The sequence below is a fragment of the Epinephelus fuscoguttatus genome, linkage group LG23 (assembly GCF_011397635.1).
Source record: "Epinephelus fuscoguttatus linkage group LG23, E.fuscoguttatus.final_Chr_v1".
NCBI classification, from domain to species: domain Eukaryota; kingdom Metazoa; phylum Chordata; class Actinopteri; order Perciformes; family Serranidae; genus Epinephelus; species Epinephelus fuscoguttatus.
This window is the reverse complement of record NC_064774.1, coordinates 19098225-19122576: the sequence shown is the minus strand read 5'-3', so window position 1 is coordinate 19122576 and position 24352 is coordinate 19098225. Positions and strand designations below refer to the sequence as shown.

Here is a 24352-nt window from a genome sequence, read left to right as displayed (position 1 = left end):
CATTTAAACAGCTCCAGAGTACAAAAAAAGGTGAGTTGGGTTTTTTTTCCACCTGGACCTTTATGCCCTGTCATTTCTCCTTTAATCATCAAGCTGTAACCTGTGACAGGCTGTTATGATACAACAATTATCATATTCACATATATGTAGCCACGAGTGTCACGTCAGTTTACATTACCAGAGATTTAATCACTTGACGACAGTGACTCATGTGTGTGCACAGTGAGAGAGTAGAGGGAGAGACGCTGTGCTGCTGCCAGAGGAGCCGCTGACTGAGTTCCCTCTGAGCGGTAACTCGCTAAAAGAGTCACTCATTCAGGACGCCACAGTTTATTCCACACTACTGAAGCTGTTCCTCTTTTTGGGAACCACCGCAGAGTCAGTAATAATTTTGCTTTCAGCCATGCTTGTTGTTTCCATGGGTAACAGTACGATGTCAATATGTCAACAAGTCGAAATATCGCGAGTATCACGATATGAATTTTTCATATCATATTAAAAATTATACCTGTATTATTGTGAATGAGACAATATTAAACACCCCTAAATACAATGATTGATGTTACATTTACTGAAATATTTTATTTTCATTATCTACAGGGAATTGGCCCATTTCTTTATGTCATTATGTTTTAAATATATGTGACTTGTATCTTATCAAATTGTTACTGATACTCAAAACTAAGTCTTAATTTCTCATATACTCTGCCCCATCTCAGAGACAGTTTTGCTTTCTGATCTTTCTCCATTACTTTTTTTCCTCCTTCCACCAGTTTTTGTCATCAGAAACTCACCACACGGAACCAATAACAAAGCTTTAGTCTTGTTTTCTGTGGGAGACCAGAGGAACAGGGCCCTCATGTTGTGTGTGCTGTAAAACAATCCGACAGTTTTCCTTCTGGGTGTAACAATTCTGTTGTAGACATTCAGGTCTGAACTTATTCGATGCTTTCTGTTTATGGTGTGTATTAATCTTTCATGTTTCGTAATAAGGGCATGCAGACAGGGCATATTATTATATGCATGGCACTATAATAAAAACTTTATTATCATCATCATCTTTCATTCTGGGAATTCAGAATGTGAAATGTGGAGTGGGAATATTTTGAATGCATCCAAATGCACTGAAACTCGCACCTGCAACCTGCCATGACCCAAAAACAGCTCTTTTTAACTAACTTAATGTGAACATTTTCCTGTCCAACATTCATTCTAATAGTTATTGTTAAATATGTAAAATATCAATTCACATATCAGAGCAATATGTTGCCATAAATCATGAAAACCCCCCTGCCATTACAGATTGGATCTTAAGCTGCCAAATCAAACCAAAATAAAAGTGTCTTGATAGGGAAGCAGGCCAGCACAAGCTGCCAGGAGAGCTTCGCGTTCACTCTGGCACAGATTGTCTCCAACTCCACAGAAGTTCTGCACAAAAGGCCTGTTTTAATGGGGAATGTCATCAGTTTAATGTTAATAGAAGTGCAACACACTCAGAAATAACAGACAGTACTTAAACAGCAGATTTTAACTGCTGCATCAAATTAAACTAGTCATACGAATATATGTCGTTTATATAATTCAAATAAAGTGACACAAGATTGCAGCAAAGTTATCCGCAAATATGTGCGAATTAGTACAAACACACTTACCTACATTAAAGAGAATGTCACTGAAATATGTTGAGTGTTGAGGAGGTGGTAAAGTATGAATATTTGAGCGTTGCTTAATGGATTGTCATAAAATTACAGAACAAGTACGTGCAAATAGCCAGTCTGGCTGTAATGGATGACACGAGCTAAACTTCAAACACAAAGTTCACTGAAAGAATAATATGAATATTTTGCTGTTGATTAATGGAGTGCAGGAAAAAAAAAAAACACACACACACACACAATGCAAATCTGGCTGCTGTAAATCTTGCCAGAAAACATATTGAATCTGTCTGCGGAGGGAAAACCTTTCATAAAGATGCAGGGTCGGGCGCAGAGGAGAAGCAGAGTCAGGAGAGAAAAAAGTGACGTGCAAATCTTCCTATTATCAAGTGGTTTTGAATACAATATATCCGCCCTCAGTGGAGTACAATACTTAGCTTTAAATATATAATATACCACTACAAAGGAGCAGCATATGAATATTTTAACGTAGCAACCAAAAAAAACTTTGATCACAAACTGTGCAGATCTCATTGTGGTATATCTTAATGGAAATTCTGAGCTTTGGTCACATTGCAGGCTGTTAATGGGGACATAATAATGATGACAGATAATGGGAAAATGTTGCTTTTATTTGAAAGTAAAAATGTGCAGATGCAGAGAAAACTGAGGGCAACACTAAGCTTGGCAGTGCAGGTGTTGATCTTAAGTATTTGAATGTATTTCTATTTACAAAGTTATTAGTTAAGTTATTGAAGAGCTCATTTTTCAATTAACTAAACACGGTTCATCTGCACACACTGCGATGCCACACAGCTGGTTCAACATCAGAAAAGTTTCCCTTTATATTCATTGTCTTGTGTGGCGATCAGCAGTGATGCGGTGGTTCACTTTCACACTGTGATCTGTAGCCTATAGTTTGGCTTTAGCTTCTAACTATCTTTGTCTTTTTAACCTGTTGTTGCTGCTGAGTCAGTTTGACATCCTGGATATATCCTTCAAACACAGACTGTAGACCCCTGTAGAAGAAAATGTCTGACAGCACATACTGAGATAGAAGCGACAGAGAGCTGATCTCGTAACAACGCCAAATGATAAAAGTGAACCTTCATCCTGCAAAGCGGAAGCCATGTGAAAAGGATCTATCCTGTCCAAAAGTATGAGTCCAGGATCACTATAGGCTCAGAATATTGCAATACAGAAAATGAGATTTCAAAAATTGTATTTTTGGGGGCGTCCTCCCACCAGTTTCCAAATCAAACTATGAGCCTTGAGCACCAAATTAGCGACATGCAGGCTGCAACTTGCAACATGGAATCATTTCCTTTGGTTCATTTTGACTTGTTTCACTAGTCAAACCAAACACCATACTAACGAGCCACGCATGAGGCTGCAGGAGCCCTGTGGGACTCCCAGATGTACCCACAAACTGGTGAGGGACAATTATTTCTGAAGCATGAGGCTGCCATCATTTTCGTTATCTGCATCTGAGCACTGCTCACAAATCACTTTTTTTTTTTGTGGAACAGATCTCTCGTTCATTAAGCAGATGGCCACAAATTCAGAAGGTCTACAGGCCAAAAAAACCCACATCACAACTATTTGTCTGACGTCTCACTGAAGGCAAACCCCACTGTGAGTAGACTGTCCTCTCAAGACAAACACCATCAATTGTTTCTTCAAATACCTAAATACAACATAGTTAAAAGGATAGTTCAGATCTTTTGATCTTATCCATGGTTGGAGTATCCCCCATTTTCTTTCCAAAGAATAGCTTTTTTTGTTGTGAAGGAAAATTTGAACTTGAAATTTAATGTAAGATAATAGTTCAAAGTACACTTGCATATGTAAATATGAATTAATACAAAACACTATTAACAAATTCAAATAATAAATAAAACCTAACTAGAGATGTAGCGATACCACTTTTTCCTTCCTGATACTGATTCCGATCCCTGAACCTTAGGTATCTGCCGATACCGAGTACCGATCCAATACCAGTGTGTAAAATAACAATGTATGGGATATGAACTGTTGTATGTCTCAACTCCTAAAACTCCTATGGAAAATATTAAGAAATAAATACAATATACATACAATACATAATAGTAGAATGAATGCCATAAAACTTTTTTTATTATTATTATTATTATTATTATCCAGTGTTGACACAGATCAAGACACACGTTAAAGTGCAGCCACACAATCTGGTAAAAAAGACATTTTAAAGGCTACAGTAGAATGCTTTTTAAACTCCGCTCTGTTTCGTTTGCCTGTAGCGTGCGTATGCGTAATGACGTGAGGCATCACGTGGTATCGGATTGGTCATAGGCTGTACTCGCCGATACCTGATACCGCATTTTAGGCAGTATCTGAGGCATTTCCGATACTGTAAACTCTAAACCCAACCCAACAATGTCTAACACTAGATAGCAGTCACCCTAGCCTACTAATAACAGCAAGAAACATTTGGAGTTGGGATCAGTAATTGTTCTCCTAATTTAGAGACACTCAGCAGCCAGACATTTCTCCATTATCTCTTTAGGGGCGGCTGAGATTGTCACTACAATTAGAATAGCTGGTCCACCTTAACAGTCTGCACTGTTACACTGTTACACTCCCTCCACTTTAATCAGCAGGTGGCGAGAAATAAACAGAACCTTGGCTTGGGTCTTGAGGAGCTGTAGCATTTATTCAGTGCCAAAGAGCCTTAACTGTACACACAATGCACTGCTATGGCTGACTTTGTACTCTGCTCTGGTCGCAGCAGCCTCACTGACTGACCTTTCTTTCTCTCTCTTGGCTGTACACTCCTTACGCAAACAATGTGGCACCGAAATCTGTGTCATAATTTGGTCTGGTAGGTACCACTTGTATAGAAACCGATGGCATATTGACACCAGGTTTCAGTACCCAGCCCTATATCAGTATACATTAATGCCCTAACTCTCCATATTGACATTTCAAACTGCTTATATACTTAAACAACATAAGTGGATTCCCGGAAATCAGTTATGGCTTTTAGTTTTGTTGTGCCAACCCAAGAAAAAAATTTCAAGGCACCACCGGTATTACCTACAGTAGATGCCGGTTGCCACGCCCCCAGTTTGGAAAAGCAGGCAAGAAGCTAAGCAATGTACTGCTGTGGACTGGGGCAGCAGCAAAATGTATTTTAGCCACCTAAAATAAAAATCAATATCAGTTTAAGTGTTCACTCTGCACAACCTTGCAGCAGACAGCCTGATCCACCAGGAAAGCAGTTAATTGCTGCAGTTCGTCAAATCCACTAGAGATGTACCGATACCACTTTTTCCTTCCTGATACCGATTCCAATCCCTGAACCTTAGATATCTGCCGATACCAAGTACTGATCCGATACCAGTGTGTAAAATACAATGGACGGGATATGAATTGTTGTATGTCTCAACTCCTAAAACTCTATGTAAAATATTAAGAAATAAATACATAATACTTTTTTTTATTATTATTATCCAGTGTTGACACAGATCAAGACACACGTTAAAGTGCAGCCACACAATTTGGTAAAAAAGACATTTTAAAGGCTACAGTAGAATGCTTTTTAAACTCTGCTCCGTTTCGTTTGCCTGTAGTGTGCGTATGCGTAATGACGTGAGGCATTACGTGGTATCGGATTGGTCATAGGCTGTACTCGCCGATACCCGATACCACATTTAAGGCAGTATCTGAGGCATTTCCGATACTGGTATCGGTATCGGTACAACTCTAAAATCCACCAGACTCACTGTGTCTTTAGCTCGCCAAACATGGGAACAGCCGGTCTAAAGCTGCCTCAATCAGTTAGTTAGTCAGTGTTATTGTGTAACTCTGGTGAACCCAAAGTATCTACTTCTAATAAAAAAAGTCACAAATGAACACAAATTAACTAACTTAGCATCACATTCTCACTCCGATCTCGTCACATATCGACGTTTGGTCACAAACTTTCCACGTCAACATACAACGTGAAGGGTACCCTGGGTGCATTAGATGCTGATGTTCTGGGACGCTATGTCAAGTTCTGCCTGTAACATGAATTGTCTTCTGTCAAAATGCACTTCAGTTTTTACAGGAAATCCACCATTTACGACAACAAAGGAACGTGGTTGGGTTTAGGAAAAAAGAACAGGGTTTGACTTTATAATCTTATGGGATGCAAACACCACTCTTTTGGGTGAAAATTGGTGTTTGTTGGACCCATCCACCAACCCTTCCCACCCACAAACTCAGACTTTCACGCTTTAGCTTTCGTCCTTGTCCCGCCGCGTTTCTCCCTGACACCACTTGCTGCCGTTAAACTATAACAGCAACCAGCTGCGCATCATCCCAACATTACAGGACAGCTTTTTTTGTTGGTGTCTGACACTGGAAGTCACTGCCCAAGCGTTAGATTTCGACGACTTTGGAGTGAGACCAACTTATCGTGGCAGTGGTAGACCAGCAGCTCGCATGTTTACAGCCCAACTTCAAAACCTCTGAACTTTCCCTTTAACTTCACAAGGATCTTTGGTGTCCAAAATATTGTTATTTTAAAGCTAACAACATAGGGAGGAGTTCTACACCAAAACCATTATCCTCCCCTAACCTTAACCAAGTAGTTTTTCTTTTGGCCATGATAATTAAGGCTCCCTGCCCTTAATAAGGCAAATATTTTTTCCCAAATCATGATCTTTCCTTACCAAACCAAATCCCAACCACAGCAGTGACTGACCATGTGAATCATATTGTAGAATTGTTTTGGAAGGTTTTTAAAGGCAAGAAGACGCAACATAATAAATCATTTAGTCTGGAGGACTTGTTGAATGCAAGTGGTCAAAATCAGAACGAGACCAATTATAACTAAAGTCTTGCATATTGAATTGAATTAGCTCATTAAAGTAAATGTGTGCAATCCAACCAGGAATAAAAGAGACACAAAACAGCCCCTCACATGATAACCCTGAATGCTAATTGTTCCATGGTGGGGTGTTGATGATGAGAGGCAACACTGGCCGGATTTCACTGTTGCCCACTTAGCAGCAACAGTGAAATAAATCTCACACAAATCTCGCTGCCGGGGGGAGCTGAATCTCGGCAGAAAACGCAGCAGATCCGTCTAACACCGGAGGACGACAGCCAGCTTCATAAATATGGAGGGCAGAGTGTTGAGGAGCGGGAAAGAGTATGAATATTTTACCGTGCCGTGGCCAGTGGGAGAGTGATGGTGAGGATGGCCGGAGAGAGAGTACAGCTGGTTGCTTTGGTGTTATATAACACACACACACACACACACACACACACACACACACACACACACACACACACAAAAGCAGATGGACACACACAACACAAATGGACACTGGTATACAAACTGAAAACATACACAGGGACACACACACGGACATGCTGTTCACGATAGTGTGAAGCACAACAAAGCACACAGGCAGCAATGAGCACATAAAGGCAAAGTGACATGAAATGAACACAAACAACAGAAAAGATGAATGGCCACACATATTTTTGTTACTCACACACACACACACACACACACACTCGTTGCTGTTGTCCACCCACGACTGCATTCATCCATCTTATTTTCATCATACACAAGATGCCAGCCCGTCTGAGACAATAACTGGCTTAATACACACATAAACACACACACACACACACACACACACACACACACACACACACACACACACACACAGTATAAAGACGTGGCATTGGAGCAAACGGGAAAAGAGACAGAGAAAGATGTAGGAGGTGACATACTGTACTGTATGAGCTATTGCTAAACGCTGTATATAAACAGAGAGGGAGAGAAGGGAAAGAAGATCTCAGTCTCAATAAAGATGAAACATGTCTCTAAAACCAACAGGGTTTAAACACCTGGGGACCTATTTAAACTATAATTAGATCTATAGCCCATGGTGCAAGTGCATTTAGGGCGTGTCCAACTCCTTTTTAGCTAGTTGAATTCACATAATATGCGCTCTAAGTAAAACACAGGGTGCAAAGGGGTTGCATTTAGTCCCTTAATTAATCATAGGTGTGTGTGTGTGTTTTGGGTGTAACATGAATTCAACCAAACACCTCCCATTCCCTTTAAAATCTAAGTCCGCCTGCACCTGGCGCACTGCTATTTACATGGCAGATTTAGCAAATTTGAGAAGTGAACGTTTTTTCTGCTGAGCGTAGTCTCATGCAGAAAGAGCAGTAATGTCACCGCAGCAAATATCATGGGACATTTAAGCAGCCAAACTAAATCTGTAGGTATAAACTTGACAGAGGAAACAGAACTAAACTTCCAGCTTCTGAAGTAATCAATGAAGTGACACTGCTGCCTGCGTGTAAATGTGCTTCCTTAATAGAAAGTCAGACAGCATCTCTGCAGCTCTGCTCTGATCTCTGCTACGTTCACATTATAGAGAATGTCATTAATATTTTTCTCATTAATGCTGTATTATTTCACATCCACACGTCCCTGTGTGTGTGACAAGCAGAGTGTATGCGCATTGTGAACCCACCTATGTAGGCACATCTTACTATCTGAATAATGTGCCCCTTAAATAGCAGGAAAACACTCCACCGCTGACTTTAGACAAGGTTTTCGTCGTGCAATGGCACAATGCTTTCTGCTGCCTCAAAATAGCAATGTACCAACAATGCACTTAACCACACCTCATTTTAAGACCTAAACACCCATGGGTGCACAGAACGTTGTAAGTACATTTGCTTCTTACATAAAGTGGATGCTGGCTGTGAAAATGACAACTGCATCAATTTGACTAGCAATGATAGTTGTGCTGCATGCCACTTTGTGCCCAGTTTAAGATAAGGGCCCTAAATGTCAGCTTCCACTGTATGGTACAACACAGCTCTACCCTTCTTCCTACTCTCTGTTTTTTTGTTTTCCGTGAGCAAAAACTGTGTATAGGGCCTGTTATTTTTGTTTGTTTGTTTGTTTTTTGGTGCCACCTTGATCAAGGTTCCAAGCGAGCTGAGCTGATAGTAGAAATTGGAATTAAAATACTCGCTAGTCAACAAAGAAACAATTACATAAAACAACAAAAACAAATCGGATGGATTTGCCTGCTAGGAGACTGCTGATAAAATGTAGCTATCTAGCTAACTCTGGGACAGTCAATGACTGCCCATGGTTTCTGTTAAAACAAGCCAAATATAAAGATCAGAAAAAGCACAATAACCTATCTATGAAAATATAGACTAGTAGCATAGAATAGTGGCTTACAATCACCTAATAATCAACTTTCTTTTAAGACCACAACATGAATGCTCACTTGAAAAGGCTACACTTCACATGCCATGCATATTTTAAAAATATGAGCTATTGCAAACTTTTGTACGGAGTGGACCTACGTATACTTTAGTATATAGTTTCAATACACAGTCCAGAAACTGAAAATCTGATCGCTCATCTCCTCAAACTGACTGAGTTTTATGACTTCAGCTTGATAGACAGCTGGTTAGCTAGTCTTATCTACCCAGCTACACTGCAGGAACAGAGGGAAACAATAAAATCTATTAACTGCTCAGACATCTTTCAAGATATTATCATGTCAACAAATACAGTGAGGGCAGATTAGTGTGAAGAGACTTTTTGTGTTATTGCTAAAGTAGCAAGAGTCTTCTAGCATGTTACATGAACAGTTACAGTGCAGTCCTCCTGAGATATGAACTTTTGTTTGGTATACATCTTTAATTACTCCCAGCTACATGGGATCAGAAAGACCCAAGAAGTATAAAAGACTAAACATTGTCAACGATAAGTAAGTTTCAATGTCCTCAAACGGACGATAATTCTGTCCTAATGTCTTCAAATAAGTACTTCCTGATTAACAGTGTCTTAGGTTGTTACCGTTGCTAATACTGATCAAATCTGTTGCCATATAAATCTACAAACATTATTAATCATAAATAAACAAGTCTCAACCATAAAATATGATCAGGTTTTGGACTTTGTCCACTTTTGTGTCGGGATCGTCTGCAGACTGACTTGGCAGAGATGGCTGCCATCTTGTTTTTACATGTATGAGTGTATTGTGCTCTTACTACCACTAGATGGCATTAACACTGTCCATGTTTGAGGACAACAGGTCTAAGATAAGTAAAGTATAAGGTCAAGTAGGCCCAAAATGTAATGTTCTGAGGCTATGGTGACTAAAGGTAGCTAATGTGCTCAACTATCATCTCCATTACTTTCTAACTAAAAATAAACTTTTTGTGTACATTGTGTGACTGAGTACATTAACATTTTACACACTCTGCAAAAGCAAAAAAAAAAAGCAATTACATTTGATGGCAACTGTCCCTTACAGACCACTGTCCTAACACTCTCAATACTGCCTAGAGCTTTAATGGTGTATTAATCCACCACTTAAAATAGACCCTAACAAATGCACTAATTGTTCCACTTTGAGTAACGTTTGTTAAAAACTACAACGCCCAGCTGCTTTAGGGAACTATCTACCCTTTTATAGAAATTAAACTCCAGTAAAGATTTGTGATAGCCTACTTTTTTTAAAGATTTACATTATCTGTGGGAGCCTGTGGGCTCGAGGCTGAACGCCACAGGGTAAGGGAGTCAGAAAGTATTAAGGGACGAACTAATACTTCTTTGGTTTTGGTTGTTTCATGGGGGAAAAAATGAAGCCAGCATTAAAAATCTTGAAGTTATGAAGTACCTACAGAATCAATACAGTGTAAACACCTGAACCGTGAAATGTGATGTGTCGAGACTTTCATTCGACCATTCATCCCCTCAGGTGTTTGTCCAAAGTTGCCATTCAACCCTCCCTTGTTCATTCAGCTAAAAAGCAACAGTGATCGTTTTAATGCAACGAGCCGGTCAAAGGGCGAGACAGCATGAGTCACAGAGGGGTGGGGGTGTGGGGGGCAACTAAAGAAACAGTATTAGCTGAGAACAAATGGAAGCCCTAGCTTCCTTGGGTGCTAATTTGCACACACACACACACACACACACACACACACACACACTTGGGTTGAACACTATAAACAAGAGGCTGATATTAAAATGAGGATGACAGCGTTCCACCTTAAAGAACAAAAACAAGGCAGAGTTACAACCTCCGACTACGAACTCAAATGTAAACAGATGTCTTTGAGTGCCTCTTTGTACACACATATATATTCAGAAATACCAACACACAAACACACACACACACAATCACAAATGTATATCAACAGTGTTCATCCTATCCAATACACACAAAATCACAAATACTACCTTAATAACAACCCTGCAAGGTGAATCCAATACACACTATCAGCAGGGTTCCCATGCACACACACACCCTTTAGTACAATATAAACACAAGATAGCAGGGGAAATTTAACACACACGCCCTCTCACGCAGCATATCTGCGCGCTAAAACACACACACACATACACACCTTAAAGGCAGCCGACACACACCCATATCAACGCAGTCCAATGCCACACACGCATGTAAACACTTTCCCACCCGCCTCCGCTTCTGCCTCCACGCCTTTCCCACCCACTCAAAACACAGCACACACACTCTCGCCCACACATACACACACATACACACACACACACACACACACACACACACACATTCCTTCCATCCACCCATTCATCCATCCAATCCCCCTCTTTTCCCTTCTCCATCCATCCTTACCTTGCAGCAGGCTCTGGAGGTTGAGCTGCGCCTGCTGGTGCAGCTCCTCGACACACTCCGGCCTGCTCCACGAGCCGAACACGTTCACGCTCTGTTGCCATGGAGACCTGAAGTGGGCCGCACCGCCGCTGCTGCTGCTGCCTCCTCCTCCGCCGCTGCTGCTGCTGTGGTTGCCGTCGCCGTGGCTGCTGCTGCTGCCGCCGCGCCTGCCGCTCTCCGCCTCTAGACCGCTGGTGGCTGGAGGAGAGAGAGGAGGGAGGGAAAGAGGGAGGGGAGGAAAAAAAATGTTGAGAGGAAGTGATGGATGGAGGGAGAGAGGAGGGAGGAGAGAGAGGAAGTGAAATAAGGACGGGAAATAGGATTATTGAGAGGAAGGAAAAGGAGGAGAGAAAGGGAAGGACAGGAGGAGCATGGGAAGAAGGGGTGACAGGCAAGATGGAGAGATATAAAGGTGGATGGGGTGAAAAGGGGAGAGGAGATGAAAGATGAAGGAGGGAAAGGGAAAAATGAGGGGGACAAAAGAGAAGAATAATGAGAGGAGTAAGATGAGAGAGAAGAGGAAGAGGGGGAAAAGAAGGGAAGAAGAGAAGAGGAGGAGAGAAAAAACACACGTAAATAAAAATGTATGAATTTGCATAACTAATACCCAGAGACGCAGATTACATAACGCAGTGTGTTGTCAGGGAGAACAAGGACCGAGGAAGAAAGGAAGGAGGGAGGGATAGAGGCTGGGAAAAAAAGAAACAGGGATTAGGCAGAAAATGCGGGAGGGATGGACGGGAGGAGAGGTAGAGAACAGATTTGGAGGGGAAAATGAAGAGAGGGAGCGCTTAATTAGGAGGGAGAAGGAGTGGGAGGAAGATAGAGGGACAGTCATGGGAGGAGATAGAGAAGGAGGGGGAGAAGGAGGGATTAGGGCAGGGAGGTATAAGAGAAAAAAGAGACAAATTGTGATTGTGGCATTAGGGAGAGAAAGAAGAACAAGAGTGGGAGGAGGAGGGAGAGAGGGATGACATTTAAAGGGAGGAGAGCGGAGGGATGAAGGCAGAAAGGAGGGTGATGTGAGTAAAGAGAAGAAGAGGAGGAGAGAGAGGCTGGGGGACGGGAACGTCTGCCCCTGTCACTATCAAACCTCCAACACAAACAGACAATCAAAACAAATCACTCGGAGCGATCGCAAATGGCCATTCAACGTCGACATGAATGAGGCGTAGCTTTGAATCAGTGGTGATGAAATAATTTGACACATCCAGCAGCTGATAAAACATGACTAACAAACACAGGAAATCCCAAATGTGACAGCAGTCAGGGTCCAACTGAGCTGTCGAGGCTTTGAAGAGGAACTTTCTGTGAGAGCAAAGTCACTGAAATCATTACTTGTCTTTAGTTCTGACGCTCACATGGTGACAAAATGTCAAGTGAGTAAGTCACAGGAGGCTATTGGTATTAGTGCAAAAGTGAGATGAGAGTTTGTCAACTACCTTGTTACAATTACTAAGCTCACATGCTAATAAACAATTCAGCAAAATCACTAATGACGTTTAATGGTGTATCCAAGCATCTTGGGTTCACAGAGTTGAGCAGAGAAAAAAAAACAATACATGGGACAGAAACCCAAAGACACATGTCCAATGCCAACGTCTCCTAAAATAATTATTCCGACAATATCTGTGTTGGGGGCTGCAGTAGCTCAGTCCATAGGGACTTGGCTTAGGAACCGCAGGGTCCCTGGCTCAAGTCTACGTCCAGACAAAGTATGGAGAGTGGACTGGTAGCACCACCAAGGTGCCCTTGGGCAAGGCATGAACCCCCAAACTGCTCAGGGCACCCGTCCATTGTCCTTGCTCTGACATCTCTCCATTTAGCGCATGTATAGGTCCTGTGTGTCTATATGACAACAGAGTATAGTAGAGTAGATTTTAGAGCCTGCGACTCCACACCAGTCAGTTAGAACTGATGAAGCCCCTTGGATGAGAGGCAAAATGTCTTCAAGAAACATAGCACTTATGATTACCATGCCCGGGATGACTGAGAGTCTTCACCAACATCTAACATGACGTCACCCATTGGCTTGTGGACTACTGTTTTAACGCCTCAAGTTCGGCATTTCAGCCATTACCATTTTGGTTTTCTGGAGCCAGAAGTGACCATATTTGGGTGAGAGGCTGGTGCTGTGGAGGAGCAAGGGGTGGATGTGACTAAGGGTGCTTTCACACCTGCCCTGTTTGGTTTGGTTCAATCAAACTCAAGTTCCTTTCCCCCCTACATGTGGTTCATTTGGGCAGGTGAGAATACAGCAATCGCTCTCGGGAGTGCACCAAAACAACCAGAGCGAGACTTTCTTGAAGAGGTTGTCAGGGTCCGGTTACAAACAAATGTCAACAACCAATGCACCCAGGGCACCTTGAACTTCATATGTGGACATGGAATGTCCATGACCAAAATGTCAATATGTAACAAGGTCGGAGTGAGAATGTGTTGTCCGGATTGAAGTTGGAGGTTGGTTAGTTTGTGGTGAGAACGTGTTCCAACCTCGATCCGAACAACATTCTCACTCTGACCTTGTCACCTTGACATTTTGGTCATGGACTTTCCACGTCCACAAATGACGTTCAAGGTACCCTGGGTGCATTGGGTGTTGACGGTCTTGGTTCTTTTCTTCCTTCAAGATGCACTTTTGTTTTCACAGGAAATTCAATGCTGACATACAGTTTCTTTCAAAATAAATGCACTACGTCAGTACAACACCGCAAATTGATTTTTTTTTTTTTCCTTCAGCAACAAAAACACATGGTTAGGTTAAGGGAAAAAAACATGTGGTTAGTTTTAGGAAAAAAGAACAGGGTTTGGCTTTAGAATCTTACGGGACATGAACACTACTCTCTTGGGTGAAAGTCTATGTTTGTTGGACCCATCCACCTCACCTCCTGTCCGCTACCTTTTTTTTTTTTTTTTACTTAGAATTTTTAATTTTTTTTAGTTGGAACAACTTTTAGGGTAGCTTTCCTGAAGTTTAATTTCTTCCAGTGTGAAGGAATTGGTAGCTTGCAAAGCTACACTTTTAAAGTTGCTTCCTTTATACTGTTTGGCAGTATGTCAGTGTTTACTACTGCTGCCAGGCAGCCTAAGTTAAATGTTCCTCAAGTAACACTCATTAACTTTTTACTTATCCAAAGAATATTTTGTTTATACGCCACCTGGCGTTTTTCAGCAATGAGCACAAACGCCTCTATGCATGCTCGTAGCTTTTGTGCCATCTACAAAGACCTGTGCCACAGCTTGTCAAGCGAGTATAAACAGAGTATTACCCACCCACACCATTCCAAAACCTTACCTTTCACCACACAGAGATTTGAAAGGAACTTCATGTGTCAGACTCAACTATCCCCCAATGTAAGGTAAGATAAACTCACAATGTCTAAGCTTCCATCATGCGACCAAAATACCAAACAGAGATTCCTATTAAGGAGACCTGGAGGATCAGTTGGTTAATTATTCATAGCATAATCCCCATTCTCTCTTACGATTTTTATATTTCTCAAAAATGACACCAAATCAAGAGTATGTTTACATGCACAATCATATACTGGTTATGTGTTACATATGTAAACATCCTGGTTTCAGAAACCTCCATATGCTTGCTGGAGTACTCCGATGGAGACCTTATCAACATTTCCGATAATTCTCTTGCGTGTTGCAAAAATACGATGGTAAGTGATGTAGTGATGATGTAGTGACATCTGTCACACTGGTACAAAGGGAAATTCTGACTTTCATTACCAGTGATCAGATGAAGTGTAATCTAGTTGAGTGGCAACGACAACCAGAAACCAAGTCATGTTCATCCTCAGCTGTTTAAGTTACTCAGTCGGTACAGAAAGGAGTGGCTGAAAAGTCAAGGAATCGTGTTCGCCTTAAATGTCACGCCCCCACTGAGATTGAAAAATATTATGTGCATGAACATGTACTAAATAACAACTTTCTGTTTTGTTCCCTGAGCAACATTCACAAGGGACTGACTGTACAAGTGAAACAGTTCTAAAAATAAACCTGAATAAGTTTTGTATCTGACAAAATGAAGGCATGGTGATCTCCTTTTTATCCGAGACAGACTTTCCTACAACAGAAATGTCAATTTGTTCATGTCAGAGTGTTCTTGAGCGAGACACTGATGCACAAACTCAGTAAACTGCTTTGGTTGAGATCCTCAGCTAAACTCTAAAAACCTCTAAATGCAGACTGTAACGTGTGTGGAAAGTACCTCTGAGGGCTATGCGCGAACATATTTTCTGATTTGTAGTCGGGAAAAAATGGTGAAAACTTGAAGAACACTCAGTTCCCGGCAGACAGACGTACAGACAGTTACTCTGCACTGAATCCACCGGCACTATCACGTCTTATTTGGTCTGAAGCAGCCGTCTGTTCTCTCAAAACCCGCCGTACTGTATGGAATCACAATTTCACCCTCGCAGCTACCGGCTTCATCTTCCTAAGCTGCTTTCACACAATCGTCTCCCACCAGAGAGAGCTACTGTTTATGATACAGAGTTGCACGTCAGTTAGCATCAGCCGCAGCAAAGAGAACAAAGGCAATCATGCATGATTTATAATGTACTGTAGAAGAGACATATATTCTCAACATAGAGCCTATGCTGCTTTACTTATTTTTTATGTGGAGCCTTAAGTATGTCTACTGCGCTTTCTTTGGCATTGTTTCTTTCTGAAGCTAATCTGTGTTTACTGGATGTATGCATTGTGTTGTGAGCCTTGCTGCAAGCTAAATATCCCATTAGGGAGCTTGAGTTTGAAGCAAAGGCTCACCCAGCAGATTCTGCTCATTCCCCCCCCCCCAATTTTCAGTCTGCAGTGTTTCAAGCAGGGGAGCAAACTTTTGCATCCACTTTACTAAACTTCTTGTGACCATGTCCTTACACACTGTATGCAAAATAACTTCTGCTGTCACATATGAACAAAATATAGGCACAAAATCAAAGCAATCTGTGGTACTTTGAGGTTTACAGGCAACTTAAATCCAATGTGTATTTGAAATATTCTTCTCGGTTAATACATATTTCCTGCAGAGGTATAGTGTTTATTATGGAAGCTAATGTCAGCCAGTGTGATGAGAAAAGGGCTCTAAGTCATTTCAATGGGAAACTTTCTGGAAAGAATGTGCCAGTATCTCAAAATAATGAGAAACTTCCTCAAAAATAATGACTCAGTATCTCAAAATAATGCAAAACAATACTAAGTCAGTCATTTAGAGATTTTATAATATATCTTTGAGATACTAACTCATTCGGCAAAGCCTCTCATTATTTTAAGATATGTCATAGTTTCATCACAGACAAACCTCCTGTTCTTCACTACTGTTTGATTACCATCAAGGACTAGATGTCAAACAACTACTTACAGTTAAACACAGACAATACAGAGGTTCTGCTTCAGAGGGTATAGAACCTTTTAGCACCGACGTCACAATGACATCGTTTCATTAGCTGGAGGCAAAACACGACTCTCCACCACAGGGCTGTAGGCTACATAGGAGTCTTAAAATGTCGTCTTGTTGTGTTATTGGGAGCCAGAATAGAAGGAGTCATTGCTTATCACATACCAGCCGCCACTGCCTGTCAACAAAAACAAAGACAACTATGGTTAAATGTGATAAGAGGAAAGGACTGACGGAGGTGATCGTCAAAAATGCTCACATGTGCATATCAGCTTAGGGAAAAAGTATTTACTGTTGTAGGGATGAATAACGTTATGTGTATTAAGGGTTATCATGTCCACCTCATCAGAAACTGGGAAGGTATTAAGAGGAATATTGGATTTCTCTGTAATGCTAACTTTTTAGCGCATTAGCTGATGTTAGCTTTGATAGCAAAACAAACTGGAGGAAACCGTGTAAGTGTCGTCCTCCTTTGTAAGATTGGCATAGTAACCAACCACTAAACGTCCTGTGACATCATCCATCCACTGAGTGAGAGCATACGGGTCGGCCAGTGTTGTCACGTTCATCAGTGTTTGCTTTTTCAAGTAACATTTGCGGTCCTGTGGAGTGAGTGACCTGACATGGTGCATTCATAAATTCAGTCTGACGATCTACACTAAAATGAGAGCCCTGTTGATGTATATGAATTAACAAACGATTAAGTTAATCACATTTTCACTCTGCTCAACACTCTGTTGCTCCATCTCCCTAGACAGAGTGCTGACTCCGAGAGCACGGTGCTCTAGCTACCGAACAGCACATTCCAACAGCGCTCCAAATTTACAAACAGTTCAGTTTGTACCAGAGTGCGCTCCGACACATGAATATTTTTGAATGCACCACTTGCATCGTCTTCCTACATTGAGGGTCTAAAACAAGTCAACTTGCTAGCTTGCGCTGTCTGTGGAGAATTGTTTTGCCTCCAGCTAAGTCCCGCCCACCAAAAAAACATCATACTGTTTACTAACAGTAAAAAGGTCTATAGCTTCAAAGGTTACCCAGAGTATTGGGTCCCTTTTGTCAGCTATGCAGTCAAATTTTAGGAATCTTAGTGTAATTTTTGACCAGGCCATGCATTATGATCATCATGTTAAATCACTGAATCATACTTGTTTTATTCAGCTAAGAAATACTGCAAAGCTCAGGTCTGTGGTGTCTAGACCTGAACTAGAAATGACTATCCATGCTTTTGTGTCCTCCTGACTGGACTACTGAAATTCTCTTTTTACTTGTCTAAACAAATCTTCTCTGAATCGTCTTCAAATAATCCAGAACGTTGCTACCAGGTCCAACAGGTCAACCCATATCTCTCCCTTTTTAGTTTCTTTACACTAGCTTTCCATCAGGTTCAGGATTCACTTCAAGATACTTGTTCTCAAATATAGAGCCCTTCATGGTCAAGCACATGAATACATTAGTGATCTCCTCCCTAGGTCTTCAGATCAGGACCTAGTGGCTGTCCCCCACTCCAGACTCAAAACAAAAGGGGATCGTGCCTTGGAAGTAGTGGCTCCAACACTTTGGAACTCTCTTCCATTAGGTTTACGGTCTACCATTATTTTGTTCATTATTTTAGTTTCTCCTTGTAATGGCTTACATGATCTTTTATTTTTCATTACATTGACAGAAATGGGCTTCCACAGCTCTTTAGTAGGAAGGTCTACTGGGGTACAATTTCCTTCCAAGGGGCGACTCCAGCCATGTATTTGTGGCATGATCCATGCACCATTTTGAAACTACTCAAAGATGCTTAATTGTAACCAGAAGGTTGCAGCGTTAATTACTTTTGGGGAGTTTGGTCCTTTGATATCTTTAGCGTGCACAAAAGACCTTCCGTCAGATGCTGGCTCATGCTGGAGCATTTTAAGTAACTCTTGGTGGTTGTGTAATAAATAAATTCCATACAGAGGTTAGATTATGTAAAAATCCTTATCCTTTGTTGGGAGACTAATGGGTCAAATAACCAAAAGGTCAGCATCAAGTTTTTTAAAGGTTGCATTTTGATTGCGGCTACGGGAGTACATGTTTCCTAACCTTTGCAACCTACAGTAGATGGGAAAAAGGAGAGAACTAGAACCACTGAGAGGTTTCTGAGACATATAATGTGGGGTTGAGTGCTCACTGGGAACATCTTTTCAAAACGCTGGCTTCCTTTTCTCATTGTTTACAAAAAAAAAAGGATGCACTCTTCAGATCGCTCAGAGCGAAGTAAGTACCTTAACAGAGAACTGAAAAATAAAATGGTCTAGACTCAGTAAAAGCAAAGCACCTCAGGTTTTCTCCAGCTACATAAAACTAGTGGAGGCTGATACAACCCGCTGTCATTCCCAAGTGGTCAAATGCTGATGCTCTGTCACACCCCTCAACATGTGATATTGACGCCAAAGGAACCCTTTAGCGTGTTTATCAGATGCACTGGGCTTTTACCTAACATCAGCGTAAATCCATCTGCGTCAATACTTGATACTGAGAGCAACTAATGTAGCATAAAGCGTGAGAAACCCCATGTTGGAGGTGGATGGGTTAAACAAAACTGGACTTTTATCCAGGAGATCACAGTTTGTGTCCTGTGTGAAATGTTTTTAACGTAACAGTACGCAATTGTGTATGTCACATAACATAATAAACACTTATTTTAACATAAATCATTATCTTTATTTAACCGTAAACAAGTAGTTTTGTTGCCTAAGCCTCAAAGTTTCACAACAATAAACATATGTTACAATGTGTTTCAACTGTGCGTCACATGGATACACTGAAAGGTGCCCTATGCGTTGCTTTGAGAATCTGAGGGGCATGACAAAGTGTCTGTATTTGATGACCTGGGAGTGAGAACGTCTTTGCTGAGGTCTACAACACAGTAAATCAGTAGCAGCCCTAGCACATTTGTGTGTAGTTGGGTGGGCACCAGAGAGCTTTTGTTGTTTTGACATGATAATGATGTGTGTTTCGGGATTCACATGACGTCCGACAACTCGCCCAACTGGGGAGGCCTTTCTTTTATTTAGTTGGCTTTGCTATGTAGTTATGTTGTTGTGGCCTCATGTAACACTTCAAAAATAATAGTAGTAATATTTTTCATAACAAATAGTAAAAGATAAATATTTCGATTTTTTTTTCTGCCCCCATTTGTGGCGCCCCCTATGGATGATGGCACCCTTAGCATTCGCCTACAATGCCTATGCCACAGGCAGGCACCACAGTAAATGTTTCAATCTCAATACAGGCAAAATGTCAAAACAAACTTTTTTGAGAAAGACACAGTTCCGTTTACAACCTATTTGTGGTGCTTGGTTGTTTTTAGATGAATATTTAGAACTAATTAATGTCAACGTTAATTGTAACAAATGCCTGAGTGTGCTATTTAATGTGACTTTTCGATACTATGCTGACACATTGCTCATCACATGTGAATGATGGCACTGAACTTCTCAAAGTCATAGATGAAAACATCTTTTACTGTACAGCAGTTGTAAACACATATATGCAAAGTAAACAGGTTTCTTGAAAGTTTGTGAAGCGTGACAGTTCAGCCCAAATGAAAAATACATGTTTCCCATCTAGATCTTTTTGGTGTGAGCTGCAGAGAGTTGGAGATATCAGCCATAGAGATGTCTGCCTTATCTTGAATATAATGGAAGTAGATGGCACTCGACTTTTGGTGCTCAGTGTGAAGAAAAAATACATTTTAACCTCCAACTGTATAACTGCGCAGAAGGAAGGCTGCATCTACTCATGGATGAGATGTAAACATTAATGGCATCCTCCTCGTTGGTTGGCAGGTGTAGTTTGGTAGACAGAAAATAGTCCCTACATGAAACTACTCACAATAAGGTCTGTGGATGTTTCTCTGCATAACCTGGTCGTGATTTCTGGATCTGACATTGCTGTTGAGTTTTTCAAATGTATTTTTTGGCACTTTGAGCACCATAAGCTGAGTGCCATCTAGTTCCATTATATTCAAGAGAAGGCAGACATCTCTACTGCTGATATCTCCAACACCTGGCAACTCACACCAAAATAATCCACATTGAGGAATAGAACTAAAGGTAAGAGGAAAAATATGTATTTTTGATTTTTGGGTGAACCCTGCCTTTAATCAGCCATGTGCCCTCCCGTGGATTACACTTCAGCTTCACAGGGTCTAAATCAAATAAGTCCTTTGAAGATGTGGGACTTTGAAGAAGTTAAATATATGATCTTGTGTGGGTAATTGTGTGCATCTGTGTAATTGTGAGAGTTAGGTAATACGTGCTTAAGTCACACAAGCCTCAGGAGCTTCTGAAAATGTGGCACAAATTACTGTAAATACACGATCCAGAGAGAGAGAAGGAGACGGTGTTAACTATCTCGGTTACTGTCATACCTTTGAGACACTGTTTCTGTGACTGAGAGCGAAGGATTCTCACTGTTCTCACTGCACATCAACACAGCAAGGAGTTGTTGTCTATCTAACAAGGGTTTTCACAGACAGGAAGCCTCGCAGGATTCAGGCTCAAGTCCAAAACACACCACCACTGCCGCAGTGCAATGTTAGATCATACGGTGCCATCAGAAACCAAAAGGAAGCTCCACAAAGCTGGATGTCAGCGAGACCTAAGGAGCCATTGGTCAAAGAAAATTAAATGACAGGACTATGAACTTTTTGTCATACAGCTCTGTGTCTCTACCTCAACAGTACGTCTCTTCATCACCCATGACAGCTAAGGCATGAGAGGAAGACAACCTGTCACCCGACACAAGACCGTAAAAGAAAAAAGCCTGTCACTTCAGAAGAGAGAAAATGCAAAGTAAAGCGGCCATGATGTGCCAATCAGGGAACAGGTTCTGAAGAAATGTACTGCTTTTGAGGGATGCTGATGCTATAAAATAGGACAATGGTATAAAGTTTCACTCCACCAATGATCTATGTGAAACAAAGGGGGCAAGACAATGATAAAGCAGCCGGGAAAATATTCTGAAAATTTTGATGAGCAATTCAAAGGGTCTTGTTTTACTCTCTCAAGACATGAGCTAATAAAGGCAATGGCTGTGCTAGCAGGAGCATGCCTATGTTGTCTCAGCCCTATGTCCCCTCAACTCTATCTCCCCATAGCCCTATGTTCCCACAGCCCTATGTTGCTTTAGCTCCATGCTCCCTCAACCCTGTGCCCCCTCAACCCAATGTTTTCTCTGCCCTTTGCTCTCTCAACTCTATGTTCCCTCAATCCCAAATATTCCCTCAGTTCCTTGTTCCCTCAGACCAATGTTCCTTTAACCCTCTGTTCCCCCAGCGCCACGTGTTCCCTCAGCCCTATGTTCCCTTAACCCTTAGTTCCTTCAGCTGCACATGTTCCATCAGCTCTATGTTCTCTCAAACCTATGTTCCCTCAATCCTACATGTTCCCTAATCTCCTTGTTTCCTCAGCCCAGCATGTTCCGTCAACCCTATATTCCCTTAATCCCACATGGTCCCTCAGCTCCTTGTTCCCTCAGCCCCACGTTCCCTCAGTTCTGTTCCCTCAGCCCTATGTTCCCTCAGCCCTATGTTCCCTCAATCCCACATGTTCCCTCAGCTTCTTGTTACCTTAGCCCTGCATGTTCTCTCAGCTCTGTTCCCTCAACCCTATATCCCTTCATTTCCACATGGTCCCTCAGCTCCTTGTTCCTTCAGTCCCGCCTGTTCCCTCTGCTCTCTTCCCTCAGCCCTGTGTTCCCTCAGATCAGTATGTCGCTGAGGTAATGTTTTCACCCCTGTGCACGGGCAACCTTAACCCCTAACATTAAGCCTAATCCAGTTTTGTAAAGGCTGGCTCTTGCTGAGGGATACAGTAGGGGCCTAACTTGGGCTGGACAAAAGTTCATCAGGGAACATAGGGCTTCATATGGATGGAAACAAAATTAAAGGTGCTGAGGGAACATAGGGCTGATATCCTTTGGGGAAGCATAGTGAAATTGGTCATACACTGTTTGGTTTGAGCATGTTTCCAACCTGATTCTTGAGCCATACAACTCACTGTAGAGTTGGACCAATTTTCTGCAGCGCCAACAAACTTCTACCTATAGTTTAAACTTTCAAATTAATCTTTATGTACAATTGTAAATAGTCCAAATGATCCACAGGAGCTGACGGGCCATTTTATTTTTGATGTTAAATCAGGACACCTCACAGTGTTATTAAACCAGCAGACAGTTTTTGCATCAACTGTTCTTTGTAAATTATGCTAACGATACACTAAATTTCAGTCTCATTGTCAAATGCAAAATCTGGATAATAGAGTAAATCAAGATATTCGCTATCTGTGATTAGGCAGAGCAGGATCAAATCCTCCTGTGAAAAAAGTGCCTGATAAGAAGGTTTTATTTGACTAATAGAGGTATACAAAAAATCACTATCAGGTTGGGACTGCTTGATGAGCATTTGCATTTAATAAAGGTACCTCCACAGGGATTTTAACCCCAAAGCCCTGCTGCTGATAACATAATTTAAATAACCAACAAAATGCTGCTGGGAAATATCTTCCAAGATTAATCACAAATAGATTTTTGGTCGAAAATATTCAAATAAATTGCTTGCTCTGCATCCTAAAAGAGATTTTCCACCTTTAGAAAATTTTATAAAACCTACAATTACTAGGCCTAATAGAATAGAAAATGAAAACATGTTTTGAGGATAATGGGGGACTTAACCACGGTTGACCAGATTGCACAGGCTGGATCTTATATTCAGGTGTGGAAGAATAAAGCCAAGGTTATTATTGCTGTTTTTAAAACAAGTAACAGTGTTTTGGTTGTGCTTTCCCAGTCATGGCATCTGAGGAATATTCTGACCTCGATATACTTTCAAACCTGCGAGCTGATGGCGCGGACTGTTTTGACAGATACAAGAAACAAAGGAGTCTACGGGGGAAGACTTGTCTCGTTCGTGGTTAACAATTAATTCCTGATTAGAAGTTGAGCAACAGCCGTGCGCACACACATACACACACACACGGTGTGCACTCAAGTCCTCCTCAGCGGAGATGTCACTCCTTTTCCCTTCCTCTCTTATGTAACCGCGGTGACATGAAAAGGATGGAAGATGGAGGGATTGGATGGAGAAGAGACACAAGCCTCTGGGCATCACTGGGCAGATTTAGGGAGGGAAAAAAGCTCAATCTCCACAGTCCTTTGAGTAAAGGGAAAAGATGGTTCTGGAGAGAAATGCATTGCAGTGACAGGACGGTTCCCATACAGAGAGTGAGTGTGAACATGAATGTCAAGTTGAACATCACAGGGTTGATCCCCACAAGGCGAACATGCTTGTTCATGTTCATGTGAGGTAAATAGCTACGCTCCTGTAAAGTCGACGCTAATAAAATTTGCTATATTGTAGTTTATTTTGACTTTCAAACATCAGTGAACACTAAGTTTGGGGTAACTCAATAAAGATTGATTCTTAGAAACATGTGCCCGAGTCTTTTTTAATCAAGTTAAATTGTATGTGGATGTAGTTGCTTGTTAACAATGAAGTAAAGGAAAGGTGTCTGTCTGGAGTGAAACAG

The 24352-nt window shown here is 41.4% G+C and overlaps 1 protein-coding gene across 5 annotated transcripts in view; it reads right to left on the bottom strand.

Moving 5' to 3' along the window:
• Nucleotides 1-24352, bottom strand: part of nhsl2 (NHS-like 2) — a 266381-nt gene that overhangs the window by 102547 nt on the left and 139482 nt on the right. For all 5 annotated transcript variants that reach the window (XR_007448688.1, XM_049569282.1, XM_049569283.1 and 2 more), the window contains exon 2: nt 11339-11575. Coding sequence is in view for 4 of the 5 variants with exons in the window: in XM_049569282.1 (XP_049425239.1) it covers nt 11339-11575 (237 nt within the window). In the remaining variant the exon portion in view is untranslated. The remainder of the gene's footprint in view (nt 1-11338; nt 11576-24352) is intronic.